Source organism: Squalius cephalus (assembly GCF_949319135.1).
Source record: "Squalius cephalus genome assembly, chromosome: 20".
NCBI lineage: Eukaryota > Metazoa > Chordata > Actinopteri > Cypriniformes > Leuciscidae > Squalius > Squalius cephalus.
The window spans coordinates 4511291-4538689 of record NC_137141.1 but is presented as its reverse complement, the minus strand read 5'-3'; the positions used below and the strand labels follow the sequence as shown (position 1 = coordinate 4538689).

The window sequence follows — 27399 nt, the reverse complement described above, 5'->3', positions numbered from 1 at the left end:
CCTCCTGCAAACGGCAATAAAAACACTACAAAATACAATACAATACAAATCTCCTCAGAAATACTCCCCTAAAAATAAAAAATAAATAATAAAACAAAAAATTAAATAAAATAAACTCCTTCTAAAATAAGAAAAGAACAATCAAATAAAAGTATTCGGTAAAATGATCTGTATAAAATGATATGACGCTTTCAAAAATATAACTCTATAAAAAGGATATAGGTTAGGTTAGGTTATCCTCCGATGTCCTTCTAGAATAAAAGTCTTCTCTCAGGAATCCAGAAAACAGCTTCAAAGTCTCAAGATTTGCACAGAAAATTCTCTGCAAAAAGTCTGTCAATTCGCCTCGTCTCTCAATCCACAGACTGCGATCGGTTCAAGTGTAAATATACATGCAGAATGCAGAAATTCATAAAACGCGTCGCTATAGCAACTACAATTCAAATCACTCATATGCACGCACAGATAGCGATCGGTTCAAGTGTAAATATCGGCAGAATTCATAACGCGTCGCTATAGCAACTACAATTCGAATCACGTGTACGCGTGCACGCGCACATCGAATCTGATTTATTAAATAGTTACACATTTAATGTTGACGTTTTCTTTAATATGAGATTCTTTCTTTCAGACCAGTTTTATTATTAAAATTCGTGGAAAATGCGCACAAAAGACAAGGGAGAATAAATCGGACATCAGCAATTAAATTTGCCCGTTTCCGCATATATAACCATCAAGGCCAATCATCTTTCAGCATCACTAATGCGTCATCAAACCAGTTAGTAGTAGTGGTGAAGAAATCCAAATTATTGTTGATTCTCTATTAAAATGGTTCACAATTGCTAGTACCCAGTTAATTATAAACTTGCTAATCACTTCCCCGGACCTTAATCCAATAACACAAAAAAAAAAGAAAAAAAAAAAAAGTTTTTGGTGACTCTCTGATATTAGACCCTTCTCATTTTAAATTTGTAATTGATTTACTACTTTCATGCCAAATTTTATATTCACAAATGTACAATTTTTATGTTTTTTTTATGTTTAAGAAAGAGTTTGAGGACATTTAAAACTACTGTAAGACTGTCATGTGTAAAACATTTAAGCTGATTTAATATTCTTTGTGGTTTTGTCTTGTAACTCTCATTATTGTCTATTATTGTTTGTTACTGTTTTGTCTTGTTTTTGTATTTGTTATTGTTGCATAATAATAAATCCATATTAATAATACAAAAATAAATCCAAATTAATAAAGGATCCCAAAACAAGACCAAACGAAAAAGCCCATTTCTGATTTTTTAAACATTTATTAAAAATATACATGCAACATTTTGAAATGTTTCACATATAATGCTCTAAAGAATTCATAAAACATTAATAACATTTTTAACATCAGGTATTGTTTATGATGAACGTTGAGGATAACATTCATATCAAAGATATTAAAGAAACATAACTTTTATTTAGCAAGGACGCATTACATTGATCAAAAGATTCAATTTCAAATAAATGATGTTCTTCTGATATTTCTATTCATCAAAGAATCCTGGCAAAACTGTATCAGGGTTTCATTAAAAAAAAAAAAAAAAAAATTAAGCATGCATGCAAAAAAATGTTTTTCAACATTGATAAAAATAAGAACCATAATTGAGCACCAATAATGATTGATAATAGAGCACAAAATCAGCATGCTGTATGATTTCTGAAGGATCATGTGACACTGACGACTGGAGTAATGATGCTGAAAATTCAGCTCTGATAACAGGAATACATTACATTTTAAATAATATTAAAACAGAAATCAGCTATTTTTAAGTGTAAGAATATTTCACATTAAAAAGCCAACTTACTGAAAGTTCTCCAAATAAACATAAAACAGTAAAATGAACTGAGATATTTTTATTGGAAGTGTTCATGCATCATACTAAGTTGATTCAACAAATTCATTACTTAAATGATGAAAACGTACAATGTTTTGTTGTTCAAACTAAATCGTTTTAGTTTTCATTGAAGTTCGCGTATTTTGTAAGCGCGTGCGCAGTTTGAACCCTGAACGCATGCGCAGTTTGAGACTTCAGCTCCTCGGCGGTCAGGTCACGTGTCTGTCTGCTGCTGGGGAGAAGTCGGTAGCGGAGTGCTTTCTTCAATTCAGCGTTTCTGCATCACTGGTATGTATTAATCATTTTTATAATCGACTGTATGTTATTTGTCATATATGATGTATACTATGCTCTTCCCAAACTGATGGCCTGATCTAATTCACCAGTGCTGCCGATTTTGCACACCTTTGGGTTTTAACTAGCGGTGTCCTGCCTATTCAATCCAGCGTTTCTATCACTGTCACTGGTGTGTATTAACGACACACTGACGGGATTATTGTTCTTTGTGTTGTTCACTGTATTGCTTGTTTATACAGGGGTTTGTTCCCGCCGGCGTTCTCTGGAAGACTACATTACCCATCACCGCCTAGAACTACAGCAAACTACGGCAACTCAAATAGCTCAAAATACAAAGCACGTTTAGTTTTTTAGTTTTTCCCGTGGTCACTCTCCCTACATTCCAAATGGCATAATGTTATGTATTTTAAAAATAATATTTTTTTATTGTGAATACATTTTTTATTTTAAATTCATTCATTAATGATTTAAGTAATAATTGATGTGCTATATCAGACATTTTTGAAGTAGAAATCCGTTTTGAAAGTTCAAAAAACTGTTAATTACAATAACTAGGTTAGCTGAAAGAAATATTGTTAAAAAAAAGGTACAAAGACTTGACTTGGACTTTAGGGACTTGTGAACATGTCTGGTATTTATAATTTTTATAATCAACTGTATGTTTTGTCATATCAAATGAGATGTTTGCTCATGATGTATTTACAGTAGTTGAGGAGTTCAGAGAGAGATGGCCTGCCACCTGCACCTTTTCTAAACCATTTAATAGCAACTGACAATATTAATAATTATTCGAATTATTATTTCTAAATATTTAGAACATTTTAGTAATACTTATAGTAGTAAAACTTTGTGGTGATTCTTTCCACAGATCTCCATGGAGTTTTGGTGTATCTGTAACGTCGACCTCCTGTGGAAGTTCAACATATCCCTTGAAAAGTACACAATACCTCTCCTAAAACTCTACAGGAAGAATGAATGCATTTAGAGAAGAAATTAGGACTCTTTTGGACAAGCTGGATGAACAGGTACTCTTTTAAGATCCTTTGATATATTCAAAACACTGCAGTATTAACAGCTTTCTGAATAAAACCATCAATGCAAGTTTGCATATTGTTTCTATATAATTACATTTGTTGTAAATGTAATGTTATTGTGTTGCAAGGTTAATCACATTGAAAATATCACTTTAAGAAAACTCATTACTAAGCCAATTTTTAAACTTTATTTAACCCTGAAATGATGTGTATATTATATCATGTGTTCTTAACCATTGTGACGTCCTTTCTCCTGCAGAACACAAAAGGAGAAATTTGGAAGACAGAACAAATGTCAGTAATTTACTTCCAGTGACATTTGAAGTGTTTTCAAGGCCTTTCTGCATTCATTCAAAATGGCGTCTCAAGACATGCAGTGGCGTTTTGCAGTATTTCAGAGCTTAAGCAATAACCAGTTGTTTTTATTCAGCCATGAGAATCTACTTTGAATGAACACATATAGAGAGGAAAATAGTCAGTAAATACCTTTATAATATCAGTTATCAATATCATAAACTTAATAATGGCATCAGTCTGTTTTTCATTCAGTTGTGTCAATTGGGAAACAGTGCATGTTTTGTTTGCAAATTTTATGATTTTAAATTTTTTTTTTATGCCACTGTATGTAAAAGACTGACTTTTCATTTTTGGGTGAACTAAACCTTCAGGCTAATGTTCTTTAACATGCGTTGAGTTAACAAATTCAAGACTTGCAACTATAATGTCATTGTTGTGCATCGGACACAAAGTGTTTAAATAAAAATAAAAAGGTTATCTGACTCGTGTTATGGTCTGTCTCTTATGTAATTAAACTATTTAAATAATATATAACAAATCAATATAGGCCTATAGATAAAAGGCCCATTTGTGTTCAGCTGACTAAAAATACTTTGTTCTGTTATTCATTAGCTAAACATGACTATGTTGTGGCAACTTATGATTTTAACGTAATCTTTTGAGTTGCGTGGACTTCAGTCCCTGTTCGTGGAGTTTACTCAAAAAAGAGCTTGCAATAAGTTGCCTAATTTTTTTAAGTTGACCCAACTTTTTTTTTACAAGGACAAACAGTTTAGAAGCTAAGGATTGGTATGTTGGGTTACAGTCATCAAAATGCCGTCCCATAATGCCTGAAACATCACTAAAAAACACTTAATTGGTTTTGTTTAGAGAGCTGAAATGTTTTTTTCAATCTGCAGATAAAAGACTGCCGAGTCTTTTTATAAAGCAAGAAGCATTGTGGGACTGATGGATGCCATTGCTCGGATGTGTAAAGCAGGACGTATACAGCAGCAAAATAGAAACTTTAAAAAAGATTTTGGTTTGTTCTACAAACTTCATGTAACAGGCCACATCTACACTGTTTGTTCTTCCAGCAGAGACGCTTGCTTGTATCTCTCACACACACAGAGGGAGCATGTTTGCTCTGGACAGACAGCAGTGGTGTGTGTCGTGTACATTGGATTAATGATTACTCCAGCATGGCTGCCATTGCTCTCGACAGGATCCCGAAGGCAGGAGCGGATCTGATCCAGATATAGAGACGGCAGATGCTCTCGGCTGCGTCTCATCTCACATCAGTGTAGAGCTCAAAGATGACCAGCAGAGGCCCGTCCTCAATGCACACGTGAGCAAGTGCTGACAACACATGATTAACCCTACCCTGTAAAGCCTACTGTATCATATTTGACATGCAAGCCTGTAAATTATTAACATGCTCAAAACTTTGTCTGTTGCACAATCTACTATATGCCCTTTGTCGTCTGACTGATAGTTTAGACTTTTTTTTAGAAAGTAAAAGGCCTTTTAGTACTATTGTAAAAACGTGGTTCACCTGTCTTTGCTATGAAATCTAAGTAAATGTAAGTTTTATATTGTTAGCTCAATATAACATCAAATAAAGGTTTTGAGTTTGAAGCACAGTTTTTAATGCTAGTTTTTCATCCCATATACACTCATATATGTCCATTACAAAAGTTTTACTAGCGAATGCATGGTTTACCTGGGAAACACAACAGTTTTGCAAGAGAACGCAAAGCATTACAATATAATACCTCCCAATCCCCAAATCCCCATCCTCAATCCCCCAATCTCCATCCCCCAATCCCCATCCCCAAATCTCCATCCCCCAATCCCCATCCTCAATCCCCCAATCCCCATCCCCAAATCTCCATCCCCCAATCCCCATCCTCAATCCCCCAATCTCCATCCCCAAATCCCCATCCCCCAATCCCCATATTCAATCCCCCAATCTCCATCCCCAAATCTCCATCCCCAAATCCCCATCCCCAAATCCCCATCCCCCAATCTCCAATCCCCAATCCCCATCCCCAAATCTCCATCCCCAAATCTCCATCCCCCAATCTCCAATCCCCATCCCCAAATCTCCATCCCCCAATCCCCATCCCCCAAATCTCCATCCCCAAATCTCCATCCCCCAATCTCCAATCTCCATCCCCAAATCTCCATCCCCCAATCTCCAATCTCCATCCCCAAATCTCCATCCCCAAATCCCCATCCCCAAATCCCCATCCCCAAATCTCCATCCCCCAATCTCCAATCCCCATCCCCAAATCTCCATCCCCCAATCCCCATCCCCAAATCTCCATCCCCCAATCCCCATCCCCCAATCTCCATCCCCCAATCCCCATCCCCCAATCCCCATCCCCCAATCCCCATCCCCAAATCTCCATCCCCCAATCCCCATCCCCAAATCTCCATCCCCCAATCCCCAAATCTCCATATCTCCATCCCCCAATCCCCATCCCAATCCCCCAATCCCCATCCCAATCCCCCAATCCCCATCCGTCTGTCTATTGAGGTATAATTATAAAATAAATTAAAGAAAAGAAAAAAAAATGAAAGAAAGAAAGGAGCTTCTGGGGAAAAGACCACATATTATAGCACTGAAAGCTGATTTTGACAGGATTCTGAATATGCCTTCTTGCTCTAGGACGAGTGTTTCAAATGTACTTATGAGAGCAAAGAGATGTATCATCATCATTTATTACCAGTCATTATTCCATTGACCACACAGTAGCACAGGCACATTTAAAAAAGGTTCAACAATATGTTAATGTTCCCTTTAAACAAAAAAGATTTTGACTTACAAGCATATCGCTACTCTACACACTCAAAAATGTGGTTAGATCACGGCAAACATCATGAAAGCATGTGACATTAAAAACATGAACGTTTAGGCCTGGGATGCACATGACAGTTTCATAATTCATATGTTTTTCTCTAGCGATGATGCCATTGTCTGGCAGTATCTCCTGGCCTTGAAGACAGACAGTAAGAAACAGACATCAGTTCATCAGAGATGTTCTCAGCATCCTTAAAGCAAACCACATGACGGCTGACGGCACTCGACGTGACCATTACGTTACACATGACAGACATTAAACAGAGTTCTGAACGCTGTCTGCAATATTAAGGCAGGGTTTGTAGCACAGAAGTAATTGTATATTTATCGTTTTATTTTGTTTTATTTCAACCGACTGCATTAAATGCAACACATAAAACTGAGCACTACAGACTTTGGTCACTTTTTGTAATCCATTAGCAAACAATCAAATGGGAAAATAACATTGTAAAGTACAACAAAAGTATAAGCTATACTGTATATAGAGGTTCCTCAAGAGAAAACCTGTTTAAAATGCCTCACGCATGTAATTCAGGCTGTGATCAATTCTAATACTTCAATACATTATGTTAGTTGTGTGTAAACAATTCATGTTACACCAAATATTCTTATAAAAAGCCAAAAGGCAACGTAAAATGCAAAACAATTCAAGGCAGAAAGTAAAAAGGTAGAGCCATGCTCCTCGGAGAGCTCAGTTTTCCCTAGTAGACTAAACACTGAGAGTTTGTGTTATACATATTTGGAGCCTGAGTGCATGTGTTTATGTAGTCGCTCTCGCTGATCCCAGATCTGTATTGTGAGGGGAAACTGAAAAGCGTTAAGAACCTCAGAAGTCACATGTCTATCCAACTGTTGCAGAGATTGAAGTTACACAGACATTTGTGGAATAGAATAAAATTAAACTATAACTAAAGTATAATCATATCTTTCACTGGCGCACTGCTGAACTGATCATCTGCATCATCTCTCGTTCTCTCTCTGTGTGTGAAGTTAACATCCACGGCTGTAGATATTTCAACACTTCAGACGCACTACATTATTAAAATGTGGGCCGACTACACCATTAAAATTTGTCTTTGAGAACTTTATTTTAATATTAAAATAAATCAGTAAAATATGTTTTATGGCATGTGACAATTGAAGAAACAAAATTATGAAGTTTAGATTTTTTTTTTTTTTTACAAAATCCTTGGAAGGATTTTTACAAAAATATATATTTCTAATACTTTCATACGCTAAAATTCTTTCATGATGGCACTTATCAAACAATATCAAAGGGATATCATATTTTAGCAGGAATCTGAACCTTTCTGTAGGAATCTTTTAAAATGATAGTAAGGATCTGTCATACAGCGGGAACACGGGAATAAGGCTTTGATTAAGCTTGCAAGGACTGGAAATCCCATCTATGGTTAGAGGATGCACGATGTTTTCAAGGCTACAGCCATGATGCTGATGTCTTCATATGATACTTCATGCGCATCCCACAACAGTCTCTGATCGCAGGGGTGAGGAATTTGTACCAGATTCTCCAAAAATACGGCAAATGGATTAACACTTGTGCTTCATGGCAAGCTAGAGAGAGAGAGAGAGAGAGAGAGAGAGAGAGAGAGAGAGAGAGAGAGAGAGAGAGAGAGAGAGAGAGAGAGAGAGAGAGAGAGAGAGAGAGAGAGAGAGAGAGAGAGAGAGAGAGAGAGAGAGAGAGAGAGAGAGAGAGAGAGAGAGAGAGAGAGAGAGAGAGAGAGAGAGAGAGAGAGAAACAGAGAGATAGTAAATTTACTGTAGAATTACAGTACAAAATGTCTAATGAAGTCAGTGAGCTCATTCATTATGGTCCATAATCTCCTGCCCCTTGCATGCTTTAATAAATATGTTGGTTAATTTGATAATACATTAAGAGTAAAATGTATTTCCATACACTACTGTTCAAAAGTTGTTGTTATTTAAATAAGAATTATTATTTTCATTCAGCGAATATGCATTAAATTGATCAAAAGTGACAGTAAAGACATTTATAATGTTACAAAAGGTTTCGATTTCAAATAAATGCTGTTCTATTCTATTCATCAAAGAATCCAGAAAAGCTGTTTTCAACATTAATAATCATAAATGTTTCTTGAGCATCAAATCATCATATTAGAGTGATTTCTGAAGGATCATGTGACACTGAAGACTGGAGTAATGATGCTGAAAATTCAGCTTTGATCACAGGAATAAACTACATTTTATAATATATTCCAATAGAAAGCAGTTATTGTAAATTGTAATAATATTTCACAATATTGCTGACTTCTTTCAAAAACATGAACAAATCTTCCCGACCCCAAACTTTTGAACAGTAGCATGTGTGTGTGTGTGTGTGTGTGTGTGTGTATGACAGCAGTCGCCACATGAAGGCAGCAAAGCAACACACACAGTTTTTCACTTGATTAAATTTTGGAAAACCTACTTGAACTGGGCAAAATGTCTACGAGTAAACAAACACGTGGCGCATTACCTTGTGTGCAGTGTCAGCGAAATGCTGAGCGCTGTTCCTCATGTCGCTGGTCTTCTCCTCGACTCGTCCCAGCCTCTCGCCGCGCTCGTTCAGAGCCTGACTGGCCTTCTGCACTGCGCTGGTGACGCTGTCTGCTGCCTCGTGGAGGATGCTGGTCCCTGCACAGATCAAGAGAAACCAGCTGAGTCTAGACAGTGACAGAACTTACGGTCATAGTGACACCATAATCCTTCAGAAAAAGCAGCACACTTCAGCACACTTCTAAAAAATAAAAATAAATCACTCTAAAATAATACTGTACTTTAAAAGAACATACTTACTTGTTAACAAACATGTATTCATTACTTCAATGAGCTCATTGTTTCTGCCTTAATTATTACATTGATTAAAACATTTTTAGCTAACTGTGATTTGTATATGTACATTTCTGAAATACTTAACTTAGACTGTTCCCTCTGATAACAGATCACTCTAAATTGTAATGTGGACATTTTCTGTAAAGCTGCTTTGAAACGATGTGTATTGTGAAAAGCGCTATACAAATAAACATGAAATTGAACTTGTGTGATGATTAAATGTAATATTTTCAGATATTTAATTGCATGTTTCATAAAATTAAATGAAAATGGATTTTTGACTCTGTTAAGTAGGACTTAAGTGCATCTTTATATGCAATTTAATTATTCTATTTTCTTTGAAATTTGAAGTACTGTACATTCAGTTTAAAATGTTCTGCTGAATGCATTTATGCAAATGTCATATATTTAATTTAGGGCAGTCAATAGATAAAAAAAAAACTTTGTTCACAATTAAATCACACCCTTTTGTTAACTGTACGACTCTTGTACATCACAGCAATCATCTTTACCACACTGAGATGACAAAAAAATAAATAAACCAACCGCCTTGAACTGACTGCATTATACGCCTATTACAGTACACAGATCCATTCGGAATTACTAAACACATGACAGATAAAAACATTAGTCTGAATGTGAATGGAAACAACATGAATTTACTGAAATGGATCCGTGCACATACAGCGTTTGTTTGCGCATCAATTATAAAAATTGTAGGACTCCTGTACTAGCCTGGTTCTACCAGACTCTCGTACATTTCATTTGTACAGAGAGTCTGGCCTCTCTCCATTGACAAGCGTTAACTTCCTTGTAGGCATACACTGGTTATGGCAGATCCAGAGTGACTCTGGGCAGATCCAATAGTTTTAAACTTCAACAATCGCTAACCTTTGGTCGTGACGTAACCCTACAACTCAAACTAGCGCACAACCTCAACGTCGTCGTTCTCAGCCACTCCCTCTGTTCGCTGATTGGACCGCCAAAAAAATGATCGGAGAAAACCAAAGAATACATCACAATCCCAGACGTAGTACTGAAGGGAAATAAAATTGAGCGGAAGTACGCAGGAGGGCGGAGCCAGGCCACTCCTGTACGTCACTGCAATCGTCTTTACAATTCGCATCCATCAAAACTTTACTAGCGAGACGCTGGTTTGCTTTATCCAGCCGATTACTGTAGTTCGTTTATCATCTCGCTATACAGCGGTTGGATGTTTTGATGTTCCGTTCAGTCTGTATTTCACATCGTGTGATGCGTGAGGGCTCACGCTCCTCAGAAAAAAATCACAGAATATGACAGAGCTCGTGTTTTAAAGCTAAACACACACTGGAATGAAAAAGGGTTAGATGAAAAATGGTTAGAATAGAAATCTCCACCTACCAGGGTTACAGGCGTTTGCACCATTGTAGATGCTCAATGATAATCTCACGACCATCAACAGATAATATAACTGTGACGTAAATTACGTTAATGACGTAATTTTGCATGTATTATTAATTTATTTGCATTATTTTGCAATTGCAGGTGGTAGATCGTTTTCCTATTTAGAACCTAAACTTTGGAATAGTCTTCCTAACCTTGTTTGTAAAGCAGATACACTCTGTCAGTTTAAATCTAGACTAAAAACACATCTCTTTAACCTGACATACACATAACACATTATCACATTTCTGTATCCAGATCTGGCTGTATCCAGATCAGATGGAGGACCTGTGCCTAGACACGACAACAACGCATGATGTAGTCAGCCGGATCCGGGCCGTATCCAGATCAGATGTGGACTTGTGCCTAGACACGACCACAACACACGATGTAGTCAGCCGGATCCGGGCCGTATCCAGATCAGATGTGGACTTGTGCCTAGACACGACCACAACACATGATGTAGTCAGCCGGATCCGGGCCGTATCCAGATCAGATGTGGACTTGTGCCTAGACACGACCACAACACATGATGTAGTCAGCCGGATCCGGGCCGTATCCAGATCAGATGTAGACTTGTGCCTAGACACGACTACAACACATGATGTAGTCAGCCGGATCAGGACCGTATCGAGATCAGATGGAGGACCTGCGCTTAGACACGACCACAACACATGATGTAGTCAGCCGGATCCGGGCCGTATCCAGATCAGATGGAGGACCTGCGCCTAGACACGACCACAACACACGATGTAGTCAGCCGGATCTGGATCGTATCAAGATCAGATGGTGGACCTGCGCTTAGACACGACCACAACACATGATGTAGTCAGCCGGATCCGGGCCGTATCGAGATCAGATGTGGACCTGTGCCTAGACACGACCACAACACATGATGTAGTCAGCCGGATCCGGGCCGTATCCAGATCAGATGGAGGACCTGCGCCTAGACACGACCACAACACACGATGTAGTCAGCCGGATCTGGATCGTATCAAGATCAGATGGTGGACCAGCGCTTAGACACGACCACAACACATGATGTAGTCAGCCGGATCCGGGCCGTATCGAGATCAGATGTGGACCTGTGCCTAGACACGACCACAACGCATGATGTAGTCAGCCGGATCCGGGCTGTATCGAGATCAGATGTGGACCTGTGCCTAGACACGACCACAACGCATGATGTAGTCAGCCGGATCCGGGCCGTATCCAGATCAGAAGGAGGACCTGTGCCTAGACACGACCACAACACACGATGTAGTCAGCCGGATCCGGGCTGTATCGAGATCAGATGTGGACCTGTGCCTAGACACGACCACAACGCATGATGTAGTCAGCCGGATCCGGGCCGTATCCAGATCAGATGGAGGACCTGCGCCTAGACACGACCACAACACACGATGTAGTCAGCCGGATCCGGGCCGTATCGAGATCAGATGTGGACCTGTGCCTAGACACGACCACAACACATGATGTAGTCAGCCGGATCCGGGCCGTATCCAGATCAGATGGAGGACCTGCGCCTAGACACGACCACAACACACGATGTAGTCAGCCGGATCCGGGCTGTATCGAGATCAGATGTGGACCTGTGCCTAGACACGACCACAACGCATGATGTAGTCAGCCGGATCCGGGCTGTATCGAGATCAGATGTGGACCTGTGCCTAGACACGACCACAACGCATGATGTAGTCAGCCGGATCCGGGCCGTATCCAGATCAGATGGAGGACCTGTGCCTAGACACGACCACAACACACGATGTAGTCAGCCGGATCCGGGCTGTATCGAGATCAGATGTGGACCTGTGCCTAGACACGACCACAACGCATGATGTAGTCAGCCGGATCTGGGCCGTATCCAGATCAGATGGAGGACCTGCGCCTAGACACGACCACAACACACGATGTAGTCAGCCGGATCCGGGCCGTATCGAGATCAGATGTGGACCTGTGCCTAGACACGACCACAACACATGATGTAGTCAGCCGGATCCGGGCCGTATCCAGATCAGATGGAGGACCTGCGCCTAGACACGACCACAACACACGATGTAGTCAGCCGGATCCGGGCTGTATCGAGATCAGATGTGGACCTGTGCCTAGACACGACCACAACGCATGATGTAGTCAGCCGGATCCGGGCCGTATCCAGATCAGATGGAGGACCTGTGCCTAGACACGACCACAACACACGATGTAGTCAGCCGGATCCGGGCCGTATCGAGATCAGATGTGGACCTGTGCCTAGACACGACCACATCACATGATGTAGTCAGCCGGATCCGGGCCGTATCCAGATCAGATGGAGGACCTGCGCCTAGACACGACCACAACACACGATGTAGTCAGCCGGATCTGGATCGTATCAAGATCAGATGGTGGACCTGTGCCTAGACACGACCACAACACATGATGTAGTCAGCCGGATCCGGGCCGTATCGAGATCAGATGTGGACCTGTGCCTAGACACGACCACAACGCATGATGTAGTCAGCCGGATCCGGGCTGTATCGAGATCAGATGTGGACCTGTGCCTAGACACGACCACAACGCATGATGTAGTCAGCCGGATCCGGGCCGTATCCAGATCAGATGGAGGACCTGTGCCTAGACACGACCACAACACACGATGTAGTCAGCCGGATCCGGGCTGTATCGAGATCAGATGGTGGATCTGTGCCTAGACACGACCACAACGCATGATGTAGTCAGCCGGATCCGGGCTGTATCGAGATCAGATGTGGACCTGTGCCTAGACACGACCACAACGCATGATGTAGTCAGCCGGATCCGGGCCGTATCGAGATCAGATGGAGGACCTGCGCCTAGACACGACCACAACACATGATGTAGTCAACCGGATCTGGGCCGTATCCAGATCAGATGGAGGACCTGCGCCTAGACACGACCACAACACATGATGTAGTCAGCCGGATCTGGGCCGTATCCAGATCAGATGGAGGACCTGCGCCTAGACACGACCACAACACATGATGTAGTCAGCCGGATCCGGGCTGTATCGAGATCAGATGTGGACCTGTGCCTAGACACGACCACAACACACGATGTAGTCAGCCGGATCCGGGCCGTATCGAGATCAGATGGAGGACCTGTGCCTAGACACGACCACAACACACGATGTAGTCAGCCGGATCCGGGCTGTATCCAGATCAGATGGAGGACCTGTGCCTAGACACGACCACAACACACGATGTAGTCAGCCGGATCCAGGCCGTATCCAGATCAGATGGAGGACCTGTGCCTAGACACGACCACAACACATGATGTAGTCAGCCGGATCCGGGCTGTATCGAGATCAGATGTGGACCTGTGCCTAGACACGACCACAACACACGATGTAGTCAGCCGGATCTGGACCGTATCGAGATCAGATGGTGGACCTGCGCTTAGACACGACCACAACACATGATGTAGTCAGCCGGATCTGGACCGTATCGAGATCAGATGGTGGACCTGCGCTTAGACACGACCACAACACATGATGTAGTCAGCTGGATCTGGGCCGTATCGAGATCAGATGTGGACCTGTGCCTAGACACGACCACAACGCATGATGTAGTCAGCCGGATCCGGGCCGTATCTAGATCAGATGTGGACCTGTGCTTAGACACGACCACAACGCATGATGTAGTCAGCCGGATCCGGGCCGTATCCAGATCAGATGTAGACTTGTGCCTAGACACGACTACAACGCATGATGTAGTCAGCTGGACTACATCATGCGTTGATGCCGGATCCGGGCCGTATCGAGATCAGATGTGGACTTGTGCCTAGACACGACCACAACACACGATGTAGTCAGCCGGATCTGGGCTGTATCCAGATCAGATGGAGGACCTGTGCCTAGACACGACCACAACACACGATGTAGTCAGCTGGATCTGGGCCGTATCGAGATCAGATGTGGACCTGCGCCTAGACACGACCACAACACACAATGTAGTCAGCTGGATCCGGCCCATATCCAGATCAGATGTGGACCTGTGTCTAGACACGACCACAACGCATGATGTAGTCAGCCGGATTCGGGCCATATCTAGATCAGATGTGGACCTGCGCCTAGACACGACCACAACACACGATGTAGTCAGCTGGATCCGGCCCATATCCAGATCAGATGTGGACCTGTGTCTAGACACGACCACAACGCATGATGTAGTCAGCCGGATTTGGGCCATATCCAGATCAGATGTGGACCTGTGTCTAGACACGACCACAACGCATGATGTAGTCAGCCGGATTTGGGCCATATCGAGATCAGATGTGGACCTGCGCCTAGACACGACCACAACACACGATGTAGTCAGCCGGATCCGGGCCATATCCAGATCAGATGTGGACCTGCGCCTAGACACGACCACAACACACGATGTAGTCAGCCGGATCCGGGCCGTATCCAGATCAGATGTGGACCTGTGTCTAGACATGACCACAACGCATGATGTAGTCAGCCGGATCCGGACCGTATCGAGATCAGATGTGGACCTGTGTCTAGACACGACCACAACGCATGATGTAGTCAGCCGGATCCGGACGGTATCCAGATCAGATGTGGACCTGTGTCTAGACACGACCACAACGCATGATGTAGTCAGCCGGATCCGGACCGTATCCAGATCAGATGTGGACCTGTGTCTAGACACGACCACAACGCATGATGTAGTCAGCCGGATCCGGACCGTATCCAGATCAGATGTGGACCTGCGCCTAGACACGACCACAACACACGATGTAGTCAGCCGGATTCGGACCATATCCAGATCAGATGTGGACCTGTGTCTAGACATGACCACAACGCATGATGTAGTCAGCCGGATCCGGACCGTATCGAGATCAGATGTGGACCTGTGTCTAGACACGACCACAACGCATGATGTAGTCAGCCGGATCCGGACCGTATCGTTTTTTTCTCCACTCTGTCACCGGATGGAGTTTGGGCTAATTTCCACTGTCGCCTCTGGCTTGCTTAGTTGGGGACACTAAATATTCAACAATATTATTAATCTGAAGTTTGATGAGTACTGATGCTGTTGTATGACGACTGAACTGAGCAGGACGTTTTCTGCAGAACTGCTCTATAGATGAAATGAACTAGTTTAATAATTGATGATCTTTACAACGGGACTGAATCAACACTGAGCTGACTTCAGCCGAACAATGACACTGTTTTCTTTTAGAGCAGCTGGACAGCCCAATCCAACTCTGTTTCCATCACTGAATCCTTTTGAATTTGGTGGTTTTGAATTTTATTGAAACTGCTGCTATATGCCATGTATTAAAGTATGGTAGCTTGTTTATTTTGGGTAAATATTTTTACCCACACAATCAAATTCAAAATTGCCCAGTTTGGGCAGGTGTACAAAACACACACCCAATGCGGAGTCGGCTGGAGCTGGTGTCGCCGACGAGCAGCATTTTTTAGCCAATCAAGAGTGATATCAGGCAGACATGATGATTCATGAGTGATGGGCTTTTAGCACGATCCGATTTTGAAATTGTAGCTGTATATTCAACTTTTAAACCTGGATCTGCACTCTACTCGTCCCCGACAGCCGCTGAAAAGAGGTCTGAATATGAAAATTAATCAGTTTTGACTGTGCTTATGTTCTACAATGTGTACTTCAAGAAAGACGTACTGTAGTTCTGTTTGAAGTTTAACCACAAAATTAAGCGCATTATTATTGTCGTTCATTTTTTAAACACGAATGACACATTTTTGGCTTTTATAGTGTGTGTGAGGGTTAAAGTCTGTTAATTTTTTTACTGTCATTAGCAAATATTTGATATACTTTAATAGGTTATACCTGTTTGGGTAGAAACATTTTTGTCATATTTGCTCATTTTCTTTTACTGTTTGTGCTTGTTTGATCCGTTTTCCTGATGTATTGTTCTCCTGGCAGTTTCATTTTTAGAATTTTATTTTGTCATTTACCCAATCTGGCAAGACTGCCAGAGTCAAATGTTACCTTGCTTTAGTAGGAAAATCTTCTTAGCAAACTTTTAGTCATAATGGTGTCGACTTGAATTGTTCCCGGGTGCAAGAATTCATAGAGTAAACGTTTGGCGGGAGTGAGTTACTTTGGTCTTCCAGTGAAGGATCCAATAGATGAACGCTGCAACGGAAAATCTGAAAAACCTCAGTGATTGTGGTCAACATTTCAAAGTGGATGACAATGAACACAAGTGTTTTAGGGCAAATGGAGGGGAAAAAATGAAAGAAACTGCCGTTCCATCAGTTCTGCCCGAAGCAAAACCCTGTCGCATACAGGAGAGAAAGCTGTTGCCATAGTATTAATCATCATAATGCTGTTTAAAGAGTAGATAAATTATGATACAATTTCCAGAGATAAACCTACTCTTACAACAGCTGTTCTGTTAATAACCCTCTGTCAATCCGACTGCCTGTGCGCAAGGATTAATAAAAAAGCTAAAGTATAATCTGTAGTTTTCACGAAAGACCTGGATCTGTCAAAAGCTAGGATATAATTAGGATAATTCCAGGTAACACGGAGAACGAGTAAACATTGTTCATTTACATATCCTACCAACACTGTAAGAATACAAAGTGGGTTGAAAATCAGTGAAGTTAAACTTTAAAATACTTATAACACTACAAATAAAACATTTAATTTGACATTATTACAAAGTGCACTTTAAAAAAAGAAAAAGTGTCCATAATAGGATGTGCAGAAGTAACATCATGTTCATGAAATGTTTCCAGCATTATAAAAGCCTGTTTGACCACAACATGTCATTTATTCCAGTATCTATCCATGGAGTTGAGGATGAAACTGGTCCTGTAGTGACATCTGACATCCCCACGGTTTTCGTCCCACACCTGAGCAGCTTCACCGTATTCGTTTTGCACTGGTGTGAGACTTAGACCGGAGGGGCCAGGAAGGCTCGGTCTTCTTCAGCTCGCATGACTGATCTCTCAGCTCGCATGATCGTATCATTAACCTTATCATTAGCCAGTACAGACTGACAATGTTGCTTTCAACACTATATGTGAACTGCTGCTACATGCCATGTATTAATGTATGGTAGCTTGTTTCTGCCACAGAATAAAACGGTTTATATCTCGCAATTGCATGTTAATCAGAATTGAGTGATATAAACTCACAATTGCATGTTTTTAAGTCAGAATTGCGACTTAATTTCTCGCAATTCTGACTATAACACACAATTGCGACTTTATATCAAAGTTGTAGTCAGAATTGCGAGATATAAACTCACAATTGCAAGAAATAAACGTGCAATTCTGACTTAAAAACACGCAATTGCGAGTTTATATCACTCAATTCTGACTGTAACACGCAATTGCGAGTTTATATCACGCAATTCTGAGATAAAAAGTCAGAATTTTGAGATAAAAAGTCGCAATTGCGTGTTTTTAAATCAGAAATGCAAGTTTATTTCTCGCAATTGAGAGTTTATATCTCGCAATTCTGACTATAACACACAATTGCGACTTTATATCACGCAATTCTGAGATAAAAAGTCAGAATTTTGAGATAAAAAGTTTTAAAAAAGGTTTTAAAGGGGACATATCATGCTAAATCCACTTTTTTAGCCCTTAAATGCATTTTGTTGTATATTTGGAGTGTTTAGAAGTACAGAAAAGTTGAAATTATTCTCTTCAGGTGCTTCGTTGATATCTTTATATTCTGTTTTGGCCTTAATTTTCAACCTGTTCCGATTTTTCTGTTATCTATGATGTTTCGTGAACTATTACGTCACAGTATTTGCAGCGGAACTGCCAAATAAGGACATCGACTTCCAGCCCAACACTTCGAGCAATCCGCCATTTTTATTTCTCGCTGCAATTTTGTAGTCCAAGCTAAAAGATGCAGAAGTTATGAGAGGGTAAGTTAAAATGTTCGGTTGTTGGATGTAGTAACCCACACGCTTCATTACACCGTCTAATGTAGATGAACTGCCGCGCTTGTGACAGGACGCATGTTTAACTGAAAGAACGAGCAGAGAGAGAGAGACCCGGTCGCGCGCACGCACTCTCTCTCTCTTCGGAGCCAGGCGAAAGTGTAAATAAGACACCGTCTCCAAACTAGACACTGTCTTGCTCTCTCTCCCTCGCACATATTAATCAAAATAAATCGACACGGTGGTAAAAGGTCGGAAGACCAAAGTTTCATGTGTAAATACAGTAACACACCATTGCGATACATCCATATGAAGACGTTGTTCTGCAGGTTCGTCGTCTTCATTTTCATCTCGCTCCGGCTCCGACTCTGGCTCGAACATGTAAGGCTGGCTGGACAAGTCTTCCGTTGTTGACATTTTGTTAATAACGTGTGAATAAAAAGTTTCTGTGCCGCTATAATCGTATCTCTGCTATCAAACTACAAAAATGGCCGAACGGGGTGGAGTTGAACCGAGTGTCACCTCTGCTGACTGGAGAGGGGGCGGGGTATGACGTGTCTCAATTGTATTTAAAGAGACCGCACCAAAACGAGTTGCTCTCAGACGCACATCAGAAAAGGGGTAGAAAAGGGGCTTGTGGAGCTATAATAATGAGGAATTCAGACCCAAGCATTGCAGTTCTGCTTTATATAGACTACAAATGTATGATTTATATGTTAAAAGGAACGATTTAAAAGCATGATATGTCTCCTTTAAATCAGAATTGCAAGTTTATTTCTCGCAATTCTGACTATAACACGCAATTGCGACTTTATATCAAAGTTGTAGTCAGAAATGAGTTTATATCTCGCAATTCTGACTACAACTTTGATACAAAGTCGCAATTGCGTGTTATAGTCACAATTGCGAGAAAAAAACTTGCAATTCTGACTTAAAAACATGCAATTGTGAGTTTATAGCACACAATTCTGACTATAACACGCAATTGCAACTTTATATCACGCAATTCTGAGATAAAAAGTCATAATTGTGAGATAAAAAGTCGCAATTACCTTTTTTATTTTTTATTCTGTGGCAGAAACAAGCTTCCATATAATGTGTTGTAGTATCATGTGACAAATAACTTGAACTTTAAAATGACATTTCAGCTCGAGTTATCATAAATAAACATTAACAGGAATTATAAATGTGACTTTCAGCTCACAATCAGGTGTGTTGATGTTTGCTCAGCTTTAAATGGATCAGTGAACCCTGCCAGGCAACAGAATACAGGCCTCTGAACCCACAGCCACCGCGACTCTTTCCCACAATAACACAGTCCATCCTCTCCGTGAGTCAGACCGCGACTAAAAGAATAAAGACAAGAAGCGACACTAAAAGCTGTTATTTATTAAGTGGGAGGAATAACTGGCAGGGAAGAGAAGGATGAGTGCTTCCCCGAGACACAGTTAAAATAGCATCAGCACCCTCCTCGACAGAAGAACACTTTAATTGTAGCATACAAATGTAAACTGTCTGAGCTTTAGTTTTGGTACTGTGTGATATAACTGTTTGTGAAAGTTAAAGGTCTGCAAAGTTTCAAACATCAAAGTGTAGATGAATGGCATTATTGTCTCCCAAATGAAAGAATCGATTCTGAACTTCCTGAAACGAGTCGTCAGTATTTTCTGCTCGAACCTGCGTAGGTTTGTAACTAATTTGCATAATGCCAGGCTATGGTTTTCATTGGCTGTCCGCAAACAATATTTACTTTGCCCCGCCCTGAAACGCTGTAGTTGTAGCTGAGATTGGAAGAGTTCGGTCTGTATTGTCCATGTCGAGAAGATGCTGTTTTCTGCGCTGCAAATGCAAATCCACTTTACATGCACTTCAAGAGGATGAGATTGATACGGTAAAACCGACACCATCGTTACCCTTCGTATCACTGTGTATCAAGTGCTGAGGAAGATGTGTTAATGGATGTTACTATTCTGACACACGCTGTAAGTGGTCAACCAATCACAACAGACTGGGCCATCTGACCAATCAGAGCAGAGTAGACACTGAGAAAACCCACCATTAATCATGACCTTAAGTTATTGGCTATAAACATCAAAGTTTGCAAAAAAATTAACTTCTCCTGATTAGCGGAACAAAACAGATTTGCTGTACTGCAGTGGAGTAAAATACACAATGCAACAAAGTACTTAACACATAAATCTGGCATGAAACTATTTTTCAACACAAGGTCAGTGAAAGAATATCTCAGAAAGAATATTATATGAGCAGATTTATTTTGAAATGTTACCAAAATTTTGGACCCTTATAAATATTGTATGAAAACCTGATTTATGTGATAATATGATATACTAGCAATAATCAAACATCAGAACAAGATGCAGAGAGTAGATGCGGGGAGCTAATCACAGTAGCCTGGCTAGCCTGCCCAAAGTGGCTAACTCTGCCTGCAATAGTAGCTTTGCCACCGTCAATTTCGGTCTCTTGAACATCCGCTCTCTCAATAACAAGGGTCCTCTAATCAGAGATGTCCTTATGGATTATAATCTTGATTTTTTATGTCTGACAGAGACCTGGCAGCTGACTAACGATTTTATTCCTCTTAACGAGTCTGCCCCGCCGGGGTTTGTTTACAATTGCCAGCCCCGTGCTTCCGGACGTGGCGGAGGTCTTGCACTGTTTCATCGCGAGACCTGGAAAGTAGTGCCGATTCCTGCTTCTCCTCTATTTTCATCCTTTGAGTATTCTGCTTCATTGTTGCCCGGACCCTCTCCCACAGTTGTGGTCACTGTTTACCGTCCCCCAAAATATAACAAGGATTTTCTGAATGACTTCTCTCAGCTTCTCACCCATCTTTCAACCCTCTCCCATAACTTAATCATCCTGGGTGACTTCAACATTCATATGGACAATATCAGTTCTCTGCTCTCCAGAGACTTTTCATCTTGCCTGGAAAGCTTTGGTCTGCATCAATATATTGACTCTTCAACTCATTGTAAAGGGCACATACTGGATTTAGTCTGTTGTTCTGGCGTCACCCCCTCTGGCTGTAAAACTCACTCCGTTGCTTTTTCCGACCACATGCTCATTACTTTTAACATCACCCTCCCGCTATCTAAAATGACCCTCCCTCGCACCATCTACTTCCGGAATATCAAGGACATTAACACTGCCACCTTTGCATCTGATATCAATAATTTTCCCAGTATATCTGCCTGTTGTTCACCTGATGAAGTAGTTTCTTACTACAACAAAAATCTTCACACTCTCTTGGACACCCATGCTCCTATGAGATCCAGATCAGTTTCCTTCACCCGTTCAGCACCCTGGTTCACTCCCGCCCTACGCCTTCTGAAATCTCAGGGCCGTCAGCTGGAACGCCTTGCCAATAGAACTGGACTCACCATTCACAACAATATGTACAAGGACCATGTTAATCTGTATAAGGACTCCCTCTCCTCAGCTAAATCTGCCTACTACTCTCATTTAATCCACTCTAATCATCACAATTCTAAAACCCTCTTTTCCCTTCTCACCTCCATTTCAAAACCTGACTCTCTTCCCTACCATATGCAATCCCAGGACTTCTGCAATAAACTTATGTCCTTCTTTGTCTCTAAAATCACAGATATCCATAAACACCTGACTTCATCTGGAGCTGCAGTTTCTGGAGGCAACCTCAACACCCCTTATCCATCCCCAATAACTACTTTTTCCAGTTTCGACCTTCCCTCCGTTCAAGCCATTTCAGATATTATTCATAAATCTAAACCCTCCACATGTCAGCTCGACCCACTCCCCTCCACCCTGGTTAAATCCTGCTGCTCTTCACTTGCCCCTCTCATCACTGAGATTATCCACTCCTCCCTAAGATCCGGTTCAGTTCCCCCTTCACTCAAAACTGCCTCGGTCACACCCATTCTGAAAAAACCTGGCCTGGACCCCACCAATTTCAACAATCTTCGTCCCATATCCAACTTACCCTTCATATCCAAAATTTTGGAAAAATCTGTCGCTTCTCAACTCCATAATCACCTCATGTCCAACAGCATCTACGAGCAGTTCCAATCTGGTTTCCGTCCCCTTCATAGCACCGAAACCGCACTCCTCAAAATTACTGATGACCTTCTCATGGCTTCTGATTCTGGACTACTTTCAATTTTCATTCTTCTGGACCTCACAGCAGCTTTTGATACCATTTCTCATCCTACCCTCCTCAGTCGACTATCATCCATTGGTATCACCCACATTCCCTTAGCCTGGTTTACTTCATACATTTCTGATCGCACACAGTTCATACAATTCAAATCCCAGAAATCCGTTACCTTCCCCGTCTCTGCTGGAGTGCCCCAAGGCTCTGTATTGGGGCCTCTCCTTTTTATCATCTACATCCTCCCTCTTGGTCACATCCTCCGTAAACACAACATTAAATTCCATTGCTACGCGGACGACACCCAGCTCTACCTCTCTACTAAACCTTCCTCCTCACTCCCACCAACCTCCCTCACCCTCTGTCTCCAAGAAATCCACTCTTGGTTCTCATCCAACTTTCTCAAACTGAACAGTTCCAAAACCGAAGTCCTCCTGGTAGGCACACCTCATACCCTCTCCAAAACTAATAAAGTTTCCATTGCCATTGATAACTCAATTGTCCTTCCCTCCCCTCAGGTTAAGAGTCTGGGTGTCGTCCTCGACAGCACACTATCTTTCCAGTCTCACATTAATAGCATCACCCGGTCTGCCTACTTCCACCTGCGCAACATCTCCCATCTCCGTCCCTCTCTCACTCCCCAAACCACCGCCATTCTGGTTCACAGTCTCGTCACATCTCGGATAGATTATTGCAACTCACTCCTGTTTGGTCTCCCCAATAAGTCGCTCCAGAAGCTGCAGCTCCTCCAGAACTCTGCTGCACGCCTGATTACTCGGACCCCCGTCTCTCATCACATCACTCCCATCCTGCAACAACTTCACTGGCTTCCCATTAAACAGAGGATCATCTTTAAAATAATTCTCATCACTTTCAAAGCAGTTCATAACATGGCTCCTCCATACATCTCAGATCTCCTCCATTTAAACATCCCGACCCGTTCACTCCGATCCTCCCATACCTGCCAGCTTTCCGTTCCCCCTGCCCGTCTTGTCACAATGGGGAGCAGGGCGTTTAGTCGCTCTGCTCCCCATCTCTGGAATTCCCTCCCTCCTGACCTCCGTACCATGGACTCATTTCACCTCTTCAAATCCAAACTCAAAACTCTTCTGTTCAGACAGTCATATTCCACCTGACCCATATCAGCTCATTGTTGTCTTGCCGCGGTTTAAACTTATTTGACTTTTTTAATGTTTTTATCTGCTTTGTACAGTGTCCTTGGGTGTCCTGATAAGGCGCTTTGAAATAAAATGTATTATTATTATTATTATTATTAGTAATATTAAAAAGAAAAACAACTGTGTAGATGTATTCCTGCTTTAACATCTTCGTTTTATTTCATGCTGTGAATTTCATGCTTGGCAGCCGGTCTTGACTTGCATAAAAAACATTGACCTCAATGCTTAATCTTGATAAACTTTTTTTTATTACCCTCTGTTAATATACACTATACTTTATTAGGTATTTAAAACAATAAAGACAATATTTGTATTATTTTGGTAATAATTATTAGTAGTAGTAATTATATATATATATATATATATATATATATATATATATATATATATATATATATATATATATATATATATATATATATATATTAGAGGTGGGCATAGATTAATTTTTTTAATCTAGATTAATCTAGATTAATTTTGAAATTAATCTAGATTAATCTAGATTAAAATGGCTCATTTGAATCCTGCCGAAGGCATTCAGAATATGTGTGCTACCCAAATAATGACTATAAAAGTAAGTCTTTGAGAATGGGTTTCTCAAGCCAGGTGGCGCATTAGACCAGGGGCTCATCTCCTGTTTCCAAAATGCATCACAAAATGCTTGAGAAAGCTGTTCTACTCATAGACTGTAAAAGGTTACTACTGTACTGTTACCGTACGTAGGCAACATTAGGTAGGCCTATGTTATTATCAACTTCTATAGACTATCAATTAGGGATGGGCGATATGGCCTAAAATCCATATTGTGATATACATTGCAGCCTCTTGCGATAACGATATTATAATAAAACCATTTCAGAACAGGTTACACAGACCCTGCTAAACAACTGCTAAATGTATTTTTTTTTTTTTTTTTTTTTTGAAAGGGTGTATGTAGTTTTGAGAACATATATTGTGCAAAACTGTAAGTATACAACATAATTTTGCAGATAAATAAAATTTAAGTACACTAGCTGCAGAGACTTAAGTAGGTCTAATGTTTATTATGGCTTGGAGCTTATGAAACCCCAAATTTAAAATTAGAATATTGTCTAACTGATGTCTTTTCAGTTAAAAAGAAACACAACAATGATTCTTAAAATCGGGCGCTTTTAATAAAAAGAGATTATGTGCTACACCACTCACTAAGATATATTGGGAATAATACGCGCGCGTTGGTATTCAGTGATATGTTTCGTTTTGAATTTGAGGTTCTTTTGGGGTTGGTCGGTTCTGATTCGGCCCGCCCGCACTTACAACTGATTGGTTGGGTCCTTACATGCGCTTCGTGAGGCACACTAGCACACACACGCAAGGTCTCTCGCTCCCTCTCTCTACACGTTCTTCCCCCGGTAGACGTAGAATCCACGGCTGGATCAATGAGAAGTCCTATTACAACGACCATCATTTGAAGTGTCACACAGTTCTGAAATTATCGTACATTATAGGATTTTTTCCATTATTGATCGTACATCGTACAGAGGTCAAAATTATCGTACAAATACGATAATTATCGTACATCTGGCAACACTGAGTTGCAGCCGTGTCTTCCTCGCGGCCGCGGGTAGATTGCGTCATCATAGCTTGTGTAGTATAGAGCAGCTCCCAACCCAACTTGGAGAATAGATTAACGGCGATATTTTTTTTATCGCGCGATAAGAGTCTCGCGTTAACGCCGATAACGGCCCACCACTAATATATATATATATATATATATATATATATATATATATATATATATATATATATATATATATATATATACACACACACACACACTCCTTGGGACGAAGCAGAGGTGATTGCGGCAGTGATATGTGATTTTCATGGCTAAAGTCTGATTACACTGTATTCAGCACAAACTCTGCTACAATAATATGTCAGCAGGATGTATGTAAAAGTTTGTAGTTTTGAGATAGACGTTTATGCGTGGTTTGTGAAAAAAAATAAAAAAATGTGTCACTAAAATAAGGTCATGAAACCCATACTGATTATTTCTTCACAAGACTATTGAAAATTGTATCACGTAGCCTAGAATATTTGCTACAAAACTATGTGAAAATCATCCTGCATACTCATTCAGATAAAAGAATATTTTGATTAAAAATTTGTAAGACATGTTTTGTGTAAGAAAGCTTTATGCGAGGAGGCGTGAATCATCATGAGTATTGATGTGTTTCACTCCTGAGAAAGACAAAGACCCTCCCATAATGGCCCTATCAGTTTGGACTGTGAGGGAACTAGAACAAAGTAGAGATTTAAAAAAGAACAGATTGGCCATTGTGTCCACACGCTCAACATATATGTCTGTGATTGGCCATTGTGTTCACGCGCTCAACATATATGTCTGTGATTGGCCATTGTGTTCACACGCTCAACATATATGTCTGTGATTGGCCATTGTGTTCACACTCAACATATATGTCTGTGATTGGCCAATGTGTTCACACGCTCAACATATATGTCTGTGATTGGCCATTGTGTTCACATGCTCAACATATATGTCTGTGATTGGCCATTGTGTTCACACGCTCAACATATATGTCTGTGATTGGCCATTGTGTTCACGCTCAACATGTATGTCTGTGATTGGCCATTGTGTTCACACGCTCAACATATATGTCTGTGATTGGCCATTGTGTTCACAGTCACACACTCAACATATATGTCTGTGATTGGCCATTGTGTTCACACGCTCAACGTATATGGCCATGAACACAATGGACAACCAGAGGTGTTTAAGAATCCATTCAACAGCACTCAAAATGTTATACCAGGGAAATGCTGATATAGTCACATTTTTTTAATTTCAGCACCGACTTGGTACAGAAGTCAGTACTTTTAACAACACTAATGTAGACATGGTCAAGATGATCTGCTGAAGTTCAATCTGAGCATCAGAATGAAGAAGAAACGTGATTTATGTGACTTTGAACGTGGCATGGTTGTTGGGCTGATCTGAGTATTTCAGAAACTGCTGATCTACTGGGATTTTCACACACAACCATCTCTAGGGTTTACAGAGAATAGCCAGAAAAAGAGAAAATGTCCAGTAAGTGGCAGTTCTGTGGGCGAAAATGCCTTGTTGATGCCAGAAGTCAGAGGAGAATTGTTCCAGCTGATAGAAAGGCAACATTAACTCAAATTGTTACAACCGAGGTCTGCAGAAGAGCATCTCTGAACACACAAAATGCTGAAACAGGAAGATGGACTAGAAAGCAAAGCAAAAAACACACAAAAACAGCAGAAGGAGAGAGTGTACAGTATGTTTGAATGGGGCGTCTCACCTCCCACCAGTTTGGAGTGGCAGTTGATAAAATCAGGTTTTCTTTCGGGGATGAACCGCTGACATGTGTGATGGAGGATCTGGACAAACATGCCCTTCTCTCCAGCTGAACCTGCTATCCACTGGTCAGATCCATTCTCAAATATCAGGTCAAACTCAGCGCAATCCTAAACATTTTTGGATGAAGAGAAGTAGTCAAAGATCAATACCATC

General features: G+C 41.1%; 1 protein-coding gene across 1 annotated transcript in view; it reads right to left on the bottom strand.

The window, feature by feature from the left end:
• Positions 1 to 6666: 6666 nt before the first annotated feature.
• Positions 6667 to 27399, bottom strand: part of stxbp6 (syntaxin binding protein 6 (amisyn)) — a 54998-nt gene continuing 34265 nt past the window's right edge. The window contains exons 4-6 of the mRNA XM_079853220.1: positions 27188 to 27353; positions 8848 to 9005; positions 6667 to 7925 (exon numbers count right to left, since the gene is read on the bottom strand). Coding sequence (XP_079709346.1) covers positions 7902 to 7925; positions 8848 to 9005; positions 27188 to 27353 — 348 coding nt within the window. The 3' untranslated portion in view covers positions 6667 to 7901. The remainder of the gene's footprint in view (positions 7926 to 8847; positions 9006 to 27187; positions 27354 to 27399) is intronic.